We start from the raw sequence: 10,597 nt of genomic DNA on the forward strand, positions 1-10,597 counted from the left end.
ACAAGACACAAGGAAACAAAATTAGCCACAATAATAATGTGGTGCCCATTACATACTTTTTCAATGCCATAGACATTTGTGTATGTGTGATAAGGTTGTCCTTCATTAACAATAATTAAACAATTGCCGGTGAGCTTTTGAAGTATAGTACAATAAGGTTATCTCCAACAGCATATATTCTTTACAAAAATAATAATAAATAGGAGAAAAGCATAAGAGAAGAAAGAACTTTTTCCGTAAGGAACTTAAAACACAGTTTCTCACACATGTTTCAGTTCTCTATTAGTTTATTTATTAAAAAATAATAATTTTTTTATTTAATTAAACATAATGTTTTATTGTTTTTTGAGCAACTTTTGATGTTTCCATCATTGGTAACAAAAGAGTATCCTTAGGTCATGTGCATTGGTATCTTGGTAGTATGTGGAGAAGTTTCTCATGATTTAAATAAATCAAAAAGAAAAAAAAAATAATTTTTTAATAAAAATTGTCCAAAATCGATTCTCACATCTCTCATATGAGAAACCTTGAAACCAATATTATGCTCTTATACAGTGACATGTGTCACCATCTAAGTAGTTAGATCTTATTATAATAAATAAAAACCACAAAATTTAAACATCTTAATTAATTAGTTTATTTATTATTATTTTTATTTTTATTTTTTTTATATATCCTAAAATAAAATTAGCTATCTAACAAGTTCCATTATGAATATTTTTAAATTACATATTTATATTATTTTAAATTAATATTATATGATAAAATAAAAATTTAAGTATAATTGCAAAAGTATGAGAGTTAAAAAATATATTAATATTTTGTAAATAATTATGAGATTTTTAAAATATAAATATATATATATATATAATTTATAATTTTTTCTATATATATGTCTCATTTCTTCATCTCTTCACCATAATTTTTGTTTCTTTCCTCCTTCCTCTGTTTCTTTCTTTCTTTCTCTGTTTCTCTTTCTTTTTTTTCTTTTTTTTTTTTTTGTTAAAGGACATTCTTCTTTCTTTCTTTCATCAATCACTTATGGATTCAAACAATCCATTTCTTTTTCCACCAAATTTTGTAGATCTTCTTAATTATCGTATGTTTAGTTTAATGAGAAGACTCTTTTAAAATTTTGTTGGATTTCTGTTTTAAATAATAAGAACGTGAAGCCAATCACAAGTTAATTACTATTAAGAAGAAAGAAAAACAATCACAAGTGTGTATCATTAGACAAACATAGTTTATTATGTTTATCATTAGACAAACATAGTTTATTATTAGTGTGTATTAATTAGCACATATTAGAGTAATTAAGTATTAGGTTTTTATGCTTAATTTAAAGAGAATATAATGCTTTTGTATATAAATATATTGTAATATTAGTATTTATAATTTTATTATTTGTAGTATAATATATGATTTTAAAATATAACTAATTAAGAAAAATAAATATATTTAATAAGTAATTTAATATGTTTAAAATATATTATTAGAAAATTTTATAACTTAAGATAAAATTCAAAAACAAAATAACAGAATAAATGCACAAATAAAATTATATTAAAATATTAAATTGTATTAAAAATGATAATATTATATTAACGAGATGAGTTTCTCACCAAAAGACCCAGAATTAAAAAAAAAAATTCTCAAATTTCTCAGCATTAAAAAAACTAATATTATATTGATGAGAGACTCATTTGAGTCTCTACCAATGGACATGATCTTAGTGTTCGTTAACTTTAATTTCATGAAACACACTTGATGGAGTGTCCTTGGTTTTTTTAAAGATTCTGGTGGCTCCCATTCTTTCGTAAACTCCTCGTAATTATGACCCCTCTCTCTGAATTCGATTGTGACTTATTTGACTTATTTCGAGAATATCATGTCTGGCAATTTCATGTTGTTTCGACACGTATATAATTGGACATGTGTTAGTGTCACATTAGTACTCTTTTGTTTCCAACAATCTTTACGACACATTGTACTACTATATTTTATGATGACTATAATAAGATTACATGATATAACAAATTTATACAATACCAGTCTATTTCAGTTACATTGCACATGAAACTATTACCAAATCATGAGTAGTGCCTAAGCTTGTTCTTCCTTTCCTTGGAGAGGAAGAAAGCAATATTGCAGGTGGTCTCCGGATGAATTGGAGGAACGAGTTAACAATATGGAGGTGACTTTGTTGCAATTTCAAAGTTGAACTGAACAACGAGAAAGCCAAATCTGCTGCTGCTGCTGCTTCTAAAGTTTTGTTGTTTTACTGACATACTTTGATTTTGAAATCATGTTTTAGTCATTCTCTCTGCTTTTGTGCATTTCTTTTAACATGAAATGGTAGGTATAATAGTATTTTTTTCATTTTGATATCAGAGAGAGTGTTAGTAGTTGGGTTCTTACCTTTTTTAGTATTATCTGATGGGTGATCAATCTAATGACTAGACCAATTTAATCCTTTTCATTATACCAAATCCCACACATGTCTTGGTTTATTACACAAAGCCTTATCTAACGAATAAAAACTAAAGGAGGTATCTTCTTCCCACACAGAGCCATTAAGATTCCATAGTATCAGGTCCAATTTGACAGAGAATCTCTCGTACATGGCATCAATGGCTCTTCCTTTGCGCCAGCATTCTCTAGATCCCATCTCTGCATCTCCCACAGTTTCAAAATCTCTTCTTTTCCCCCAAAATGCCCTTTCTCGTACACTCTCTCCTCGCCGGAGTATTCCCAAGTCTTCCGTCTGCCACTCTCGGAGTTCGCCTCCGACGCAGTATACAATAGTTCATCGGAAGCACATTTCCCTGAATGGCTCTCTCTACTCACGTTTAGTTTTCAAATGCAGAAACCATGATGAACCTCGGTCAACGACCATTTCTTCTGAGCTTGCCCTTGATGCAAAGTCGGAAACTTTACAGCAAATGGATGGTTTGGAGATTACCCACGAAGCTAAAAAAGGAAAGAGTTTCTGGGCTGCCGTTAGTTTGATCATCGGAACCGCCGTTGGTCCTGGAATGCTCGGCCTCCCAGCTGCAACTATCAGATCCGGTTCAATCCCATCGACCATTGCTTTACTTTGTTCTTGGGTTTACGTCATTTCCTCTATACTTCTCGTGGCTGAGCTTAGCTTTGCAGCCATGGAAGAAGACAATGCAGCAGAGATTAGCTTCACAAGACTTGCAACCAAATCCTTTGGGAACAAATTTGGGGTTTTCGTTGCTTTTGTGTATGCTTCACTGAGTTTCTCTTTGGTGGTTGCTTGTGTCTCGGGTATTGGCTCTATTTTGTCTCAGTGGTTTCCTTCCTTGAATCCATTCTTGGCCAATGCTATTGTCCCTCTAGTCTCCGGAATCTTGATTGGTTTTTTCCCTTTCGATGCCATTGATTTCACTAACAGGGGTCTCTGCTTCCTCATGCTCTTCTCTATAACTTCACTTGTGGCCATTGGCTTATCTGTGGCTAGGTCCAATGTGTTAGCCTCGTTTGGTCAATCATGTTGGAAAGTCTCCACCGTTTTACCCGCGGTTCCTGTCATGGTACTGACACTAGGGTTTCATGTCATCACTCCCTTCATATGCAATCTCGCAGGGGATTCGGTTTCAGATGCTAGGAGAGCCATTCTTGTAGGTGGTGTTGTGCCATTGGCTATGGTCTTGTCATGGAATCTAATTGTTTTGGGGCTTGCAAGGATCACTGTGCCTGCTGTACCTTCTTCATCCATTGACCCAATCTCTCTTCTTCTATCTGTCAACCCTTCTGCTTTATCTGCTGTTCAAGGCTTTGCTTTCTCAGCCTTAGCTACCAGTTTAATTGGATACTCTGTTAGCTTCCCGAAACAGCTCCTTGATACATGGAAGCTTGTGTCTAAGCAATCAAATGGGAATGGAAATGGAGGAACTGGGTCAGTAAGTTTCTCATCGAAGGAGGGTAATAAGGGAACTAATGGGAGAGTCTTATACAGTGAACCAGCTAGAGCTCGTGATGGATTTGAAGCAGTAGTGATGCTATTTGTCCTTGGAGTTCCAGCTCTGATTGCAACATTCTATCCCTCAACGTTCTCGAGAGCTCTGGATTTTGCTGGTGTTTATGCAAACTGTTTCCTCTTTGGTGTCCTGCCTCCTGCAATGGTTTATATTCAACAGTCTAGAAAGAAACTTAGGTAACTTGACCAGACTTTTACACAAAAACATTCTCTGTTTCTTCATTTGAAACCAAAATCTTCTGATTTTGCAGGTCATGGGTTCTTCCCGGAGGCAACTTTACCTTGTTGATCTTATTTGTAATCGCCATTATTTTGGGAATATGGCATTAGCTTACCGTCAAATAGAACTGTTTGTTTGTATCATTTTACACAGACATTTGCCATGATCTTACTGTGCTAACCGGACTCTAGGGAAGCAACAAGACCCCACTGGGACCTTCACGAAGATCTATGTGTTCTTTGGTTCCTTTTAGAAACACTAGTAGCGATTGAGAAGTCTTTTTTCACATAGCAAGATGACATTTCACACTGGATGAAAAAGAATAATATTATTGGCTTACCTGCGATTGTAGAATCTTTAAAAATCAGATCATATAAATAAACTGAAATTTTGGATTTAACAGACAACAGTGTTTACACTCACACACACGTTCCGTAGATGACAGCGCAGGGACACAATTGTGCAACTTAAGATAGCCAGTTATTATAAACTCTAGAAAACTACTTTGGTCACTGAGACTGACTACAAGTTGAATAACGTGGAGAAAAGAAAACTATGGGTTCAGGTCGAAGTTCGTCTCCAATATATTCTGAATTTTGGACAAGGAATCAACCTTAAAATCAGGTTGCAGACCGGAGACAGAAAAGTCATCTGGTCCATACCTTCCAGTTTCATCTAGCAAGCAAGTGAAGGCTCCAGCTCGTTTTCCACATGCGATCTACAGAAGTGAGTGAAGAAAGATTAATTACCAGTTCTAATCTTCACTCAAAATGTGAAGAAATAGTCTGAGAGTTGGTACACATCCTTTCCACATAGAAAACCCTTAAGCAATGGCACAAGAAGATCCGTGTTTAAGCTTCTTTCATGGGATTAAACGCGGGCATTGCTTAAGATATGCTATGCAGAAGGTTTAACCTAAGACTTGTTATCGTTTCTGTCACTCACATCATCTTTTAAGCTGTCACCAACCATCATGACTTCATTAGGTTGGATGCCCCATGTAGAACATATATGTAACAGCGGGTCTGGGTTTGGTTTATATGGACGAAACTCTCTGCCTAGTGCTGGAGAAAAGATAACCTATACAATGAAACATAAATGTAAGGAACTGCCACAGATTTCATCTCTCTGATATACAAAGCAAACCAGTAAAAAACTGATCAGGCAGCTGGTTAGACCGATTTGTCAAAATGTTTTCATCCCTAGTATTTGAGTTGGAGATTCAGCATGCTTACCTCATAACGTTGATGGAAGATATCGATGGCTTTCTGAACATTGCGTGTAATCAGCCCCCTCCTATAAAGTATATACAAAATGTAACAACAGTTAGTTATCTTCTTAGCATTGAGTATGGTTATCAGGACCCAAAAGTAAACGAAAATCATAGACAGAAAGTATCTGAAAACCGACTTTATCTTTTTGGAATCAAGAAAGCCACATAGTTCAGCAGCACCTGCAACATAAGTTATGGCATATCAGAAGAGAGAATTAAATCTCTAATCACCGAGGAAACACAGTCTTACTTCATCAGATGATATCTAGATTTACAAGTGCATAAAGTCAATGACCAGGAGAAAGAACACAAATTGTGATGTGGTGAATTAAAGTTCTCAAAATAAAAGTCAAACCTTTATAGACTAACACATCAAAATTCACCTTAAAATTGCGATCTTTTCTCAACTGTAACTCTACAAATTTACCAAATTCTCAATCTTTATCCCACTTCTGAGAAAAAAAAGTCTTAATTTTTTTATACTAAAGATTAAAACTTGCACTGCACAATACACAAACTCAAAAAAAAAAATCAAAATTACTAAAAGAGGAAGAATCCGTACCAGGCATGATTTGGAGCTTATCTATACCCTGCTTCTCATAATCGGCAATGATTTCATAAGCTTTCTGCTGTTTATCAGGACTCCAAGACTCAATATGATGCAAGATATCAATTCCAGTAGGGCTCTCTGCTTTGATTCGCTTGTACGCATCTTCACCAAGAACAGCTCTATACATTGCTCCGAAATCTATGACCGGAACCGTCAGGGTTCCGTCCATATCGAATACGACGCCTCTGAGACGAGCTTTAGCGTTCATCGTTGGATTCGCCATGGAAATCGAACAAGAAGGTCTGACGAGAGTGAGAGAAATTAATGATCTTGATAAGAGGAAAGTCATGGAAAATGGTGAAAGCCTGAAACTGAAATTGAGGCACATATAATATAACATTGCCTATTTTTTTTTAAACGGTTCATAATTATTCTCTATTTTTAACCAATTCCGGTTCGGTTTGATTTGATTTGAACAACAACTTGGATTGTTTTCTCGGTTTAAGAGAAATGTTCACTTGAGCATGTTTGTGTAAGTGCTTAAGAAAGGAAACAAAGACACCAACAATCTTAACAACAATGGTTGTGCTGCATTTTCTCTTCTTCTTCTTACTCTCTTCCTCTTCGGTTTGCTTGTTGTTGACTGCTCGGGAACTGTCGAACGCCCGTCTAACTCATCCCACCCACCGAAGTTAGAAGCCATTTCAGCTGAACTACGGTTAACTTCACGGCCGTTAACATTGTTTCTAACCATTGATGGGTTGTATTGAACCCTGCTCCTTCTCTTCTCCACTATTTCTTCGTCTTCCTCCTCTGTCCCAAACTGATTTGCCATTGATGTTCTTCTACGTTTATCCCAACCAATCAACTTCTGGAACGCATAGAATAACAATGATGGCCCAATGGCTACGGCTAGTGACACGAGGAAAGCCTTAGGTCCGGTGCTGAAAAATAGCGACAAGATGATGAACGGGAGGAGATATCCATACGATCTTAACGCCTACAACAAAGTGGAACAAATACCCAAATACCAAACACAATAAAAGATCAACAACAAGCCAATCCAAACCAAAATATAATGCATGTATAAATCAACAACAAGCCAAAACATTTCTCTTAGATTTGAGCAGAAAGACACAATCTTGGTTTGTTAAAATGTACTAACTAATACCACACTAAAGTATGAACATTTTCAAGTATCCATCTCATTTGAAATCAAAACTAGTTCAGATTCACTCCATAACCCATTACCAGTGAACAATAACAGTAGTAGATTCTCCAGTTTAACCAGCCAAATTCAAATGTTGTGGCAACTAAGAAAATTTACCTTTAAAATCCAAACATTATCTATTATTTCCTCTAAGATCTTCCACAGGTCAAATTTACCATCAGCACCAGCATCATCGTCTTCGTCATCTTCAACATTATCCTCAAAGAGTTGCTCCCAAAGCTCCCGTCGTTTCCTTCCCCTTTTCCTTCTTTCCGACAAACGGTACCCCCTACCTTCATCCGCGGCGGCGCATATTTTATATCTGAATCTCCAGCGATTTAGAGGAACTATCTTCACCGAATCTACTGTAGAGCGTCGTGAGGAAGAAGAGAAATAGAGATGATGATGAGAATCGGAGGGGGATAACATAGGGTTTTGGAATCGCCATAAGTGGATGTTTGATAAGCTAAGGAGAATAGACATCCGCGGTGATAATGGACGACGAAGAAGAAGAAGCTGAAGAGCTCCTCCTCTATCCGCCATTAACGTCTATCTGGCGAAGAGAAAGAGCAGTGACGAAAATATTCTCCTCAATTGTAAATGGAACACTCAACTTGCGCCACGTTGTCATCATCTCCTCCATTGAGAATCGAATACCGTAAACCCGAATCGGTTCAGGAGGATAAATGTTCGAATCGATTTCCGGTTTCAAGTGTAGGGGTACTTTTGGAATCGAAACGTTAAATGTCTGACGTGACACGCCTACCTGGTTTCTCTCTTCTCTCTTCCTTTTTCCAGAAACCAGGGAGGGAGAGAGAGAAGAGAGAGACAGAGGAGGAAGAGCATCAAACAAACAAAACCAGGAGAGAAAATTCCGAGGGAAAACGCGAGAAAATTTCTCAAGGTTCCTGCGAAAAAATCTACAGCGAATCACTGGAAACGGAAAAGCCAAAGGGTTTTAGGCCTCTTTTATCTTCTGGGAAATTTCTTCTGCGAAACGTGAATGTAGCTTTAATTTTTCGCTTTTTTTTTTTTAACGTCGACCAGAGATTTTGAAGCTTCGAGAGAGAGAGAGAGATAGAAAACGTTGGTGAAATAATTGTGTTTGGATCGATGGTGTGGAAACACCATCTGATTGGGTTCTCAGGGATTTTTTCTAATGTTTCTCCCGTTGGAAATCTTCTTCATTCGGGATCGTTTCTAGGAATATCTGACCTAATTTGGCCGTGATAATGGTACCGAGTCTCTCATCTCTAACACCTGCATTGTGATTTCTCCCTCCGTGTTGTTCAAATCTTCTTATGCTGATTTTTGAAGCTGATTTTTATATCCTCTTTAAATTTGGTTGAAATGTTTACTTATTATTAAGTGTACAAGAGATGAAGACATATATTATAAAATGTGTGTAAATAGAACCAAAAAAAAAAAACAGCTAATGGAAATTTGATTTGATCAGGCTGCTTCAGCAAAGGTAGCTGTTGGGTCGCATGTCTGGGTGGAAGATACTGATGAAGCCTGGATTGATGGAGAAGTAGTTGAATCTGACGGTGAAGAGATCAAAGTCCATTGCCAATCCAAGATGGTTTGCCCCCATTTCTCTCAATAAGCAACCCACACAGTCTACATTATTAGCAACTAGTAGAATTGAAAGATTTTGTTTTCTACAGGCTACATGGAGATGGTTATTGTGAGCATAACATGTTCTTCTTATTTTTGATGCATTTTATTGTAGGTTGTGGCAAAGGTTAATTCTGTCTACCCCAAGGATCCTGAGTTTCCTGAACTTGGCGTCGACGACATGACAAAGCTTGCGTATTTGCATGAACCAGGGCTTCTTCTCAATCTTAAATCCAGATTCAATGCTAATGAAATATATGTATGCTTCAGCATGTCACTCTTGTCAGTTTCCCTTCTTTCATTTTTACACCCCCGCTCATGAATTCTATCACTAGCTTTTCTAACATTGCTTTCCTGAAAATGACTTCTTTTGTTTACACATATCATTCCACATCATCTTAAGGTTGTCTTGTCTGCCCAATTATAGCTATATCATCAATATGGTTTTTTCTCAAGTGTCTTTAGCAAACTAATTTGTTCTTGATAAATTACAGACATACACCGGGAATATATTGATAGCTGTTAACCCCTTTAAAAGATTACCCCACCTATATGGAAATGACATAATGGAGCAATATAAGGGCACAGATTTTGGCGAGCTAAGCCCGCATCCTTTTGCAGTTGCTGATTCTGCATATAGGTAATCTTCTGTTGCTTAGATGAAACTTTTACTAATTAATATCGCACTACCATTTGTATGGGCCTGACAATCATCAAGAATATAAATTTTAGAAAAATGATCAATGAGGGAGTAAGCCAGGCGATCTTGGTGAGTGGAGAAAGCGGTGCTGGGAAGACAGAGAGCACAAAGATGCTCATGCAATATCTTGCATACATGGGTGGAAAAGCTGAGAGTGAAGGACGATCTGTAGAACAGCAAGTTTTGGAGGTAGATAGACTGTTTCATTCTAACTATCTTACTAAAGATAGACTCACCGAGTTTCCCTCTGTAGATATCTTCTTATTCTTCTCGTGTTGTGTTCCTGTTATGCAGTCAAACCCAGTTTTAGAAGCTTTTGGTAATGCAAAAACCGTCAGAAACAATAATTCAAGGTAAAATGTCATTCACATCTCTTGATTTTTCCAGTTTATGTATTTTCTTGAAGTTAAAAGTTGACTTATATCAGCAAATCTCATATTGCAGTCGTTTTGGTAAATTTGTGGAGATTCATTTCAATCATATGGGAAGAATCTCAGGAGCTGCTATTAGAACATATTTGCTGGAGAGGTCACGAGTTTGTCAAGTTTCTGATCCTGAGAGAAACTATCATTGCTTTTACATGCTTTGCGCTGCGCCAGAACAGGTAAACATGGTCCCTTCTATGGGTACATTAGGTCCAATGTTTCAGCATGTCCAATGTTTGTATGAGATTCATACTGACAAAATTTAGCTTCTGCTATGAGATTTTAGGAAACTGAGCGGTATAAGTTAGGGAAACCAGACACATTTCACTACCTAAATCAATCGAATTGCTATGCGTTGGATGCACTTGATGATTCCAAGGAATACCTAGCAACAAGGAAAGCTATGGACGTTGTTGGGATTAGTCCTGAAGAACAGGTACTTTCTGGTTATTCATTTACATGATCAGTAATGAGGACAACTCTTCTTACATTTTATCGTCGTAGGATGCAATCTTCCGCATAGTTGCTGCCATCCTTCATCTAGGAAACATAGAGTTTGCTAAGGGGGAAGAGTCAGATGCTGCAGAACCTAAGGACGA

General features: G+C 36.6%; 4 protein-coding genes across 4 annotated transcripts in view; 2 read left to right on the plus strand and 2 right to left on the minus strand.

The window, feature by feature from the left end:
• Positions 2,100-4,625, plus strand: LOC104700124 (tyrosine-specific transport protein 2-like). Its single transcript, XM_010415594.2, has 2 exons — positions 2,100-4,180; positions 4,255-4,625. Exons 1-2 carry the CDS (start codon positions 2,622-2,624, stop codon positions 4,331-4,333), a joined length of 1,638 nt encoding a protein of 545 aa, XP_010413896.1. The 5' UTR covers positions 2,100-2,621; the 3' UTR covers positions 4,334-4,625.
• LOC104700123 (haloacid dehalogenase-like hydrolase domain-containing protein At2g33255) lies at positions 4,598-6,436 on the minus strand. Its single transcript, XM_010415593.2, has 5 exons — positions 6,059-6,436; positions 5,634-5,676; positions 5,459-5,519; positions 5,169-5,303; positions 4,598-4,941 (listed from the first exon to the last, which is right to left on the minus strand). The coding sequence occupies exons 1-5, from the start codon at positions 6,432-6,434 to the stop codon at positions 4,777-4,779; spliced, it is 780 nt and encodes a 259-aa protein (XP_010413895.2). The 5' UTR covers positions 6,435-6,436; the 3' UTR covers positions 4,598-4,776.
• LOC104700125 lies at positions 6,485-7,863 on the minus strand. Its single transcript, XM_010415595.2, has 2 exons — positions 7,374-7,863; positions 6,485-7,046 (listed from the first exon to the last, which is right to left on the minus strand). Exons 1-2 carry the CDS (start codon positions 7,797-7,799, stop codon positions 6,561-6,563), a joined length of 912 nt encoding a protein of 303 aa, XP_010413897.1. The 5' UTR covers positions 7,800-7,863; the 3' UTR covers positions 6,485-6,560.
• The window catches only part of LOC104704232 (myosin-10-like), a 6,765-nt gene continuing 4,024 nt past the window's right edge, over positions 7,857-10,597 (plus strand). Inside the window, exons 1-8 of the mRNA XM_019226975.1 lie at positions 7,857-7,976; positions 8,713-8,838; positions 8,989-9,132; positions 9,368-9,513; positions 9,606-9,762; positions 9,868-9,926; positions 10,018-10,177; positions 10,285-10,434. Of these exons, the coding sequence (XP_019082520.1) occupies positions 7,857-7,976; positions 8,713-8,838; positions 8,989-9,132; positions 9,368-9,513; positions 9,606-9,762; positions 9,868-9,926; positions 10,018-10,177; positions 10,285-10,434 (1,062 nt within the window). The remainder of the gene's footprint in view (positions 7,977-8,712; positions 8,839-8,988; positions 9,133-9,367; positions 9,514-9,605; positions 9,763-9,867; positions 9,927-10,017; positions 10,178-10,284; positions 10,435-10,597) is intronic.

This window comes from Camelina sativa, chromosome 7 (assembly GCF_000633955.1).
Source record: "Camelina sativa cultivar DH55 chromosome 7, Cs, whole genome shotgun sequence".
Lineage (NCBI taxonomy): Eukaryota > Viridiplantae > Streptophyta > Magnoliopsida > Brassicales > Brassicaceae > Camelina > Camelina sativa.

Excerpts from the sequence above, each read along its gene's own strand:
- LOC104700125 (XM_010415595.2), bottom strand. The coding sequence starts at position 7,799 with ATGGCGGATAGAGGAGGAGCTCTTCAGCTTCTTCTTCTTCGTCGTCCA. Across the intron at positions 7,047-7,373 it reads ATAATGTTTGGATTTTAAAG|GCGTTAAGATCGTATGGATA; the intron begins GTAAATTTTCTT and ends ACTTTGTTGTAG.
- LOC104700124 (XM_010415594.2), top strand. The coding sequence starts at position 2,622 with ATGGCATCAATGGCTCTTCCTTTGCGCCAGCATTCTCTAGATCCCATC. Across the intron at positions 4,181-4,254 it reads CAGTCTAGAAAGAAACTTAG|GTCATGGGTTCTTCCCGGAG; the intron begins GTAACTTGACCA and ends CTGATTTTGCAG.
- LOC104700123 (XM_010415593.2), bottom strand. The coding sequence starts at position 6,434 with ATGTGCCTCAATTTCAGTTTCAGGCTTTCACCATTTTCCATGACTTTC. Across the intron at positions 5,520-5,633 it reads CTTGATTCCAAAAAGATAAA|GAGGGGGCTGATTACACGCA; the intron begins GTCGGTTTTCAG and ends TATACTTTATAG. Across the intron at positions 5,304-5,458 it reads TCTTCCATCAACGTTATGAG|GTTATCTTTTCTCCAGCACT; the intron begins GTAAGCATGCTG and ends TTCATTGTATAG.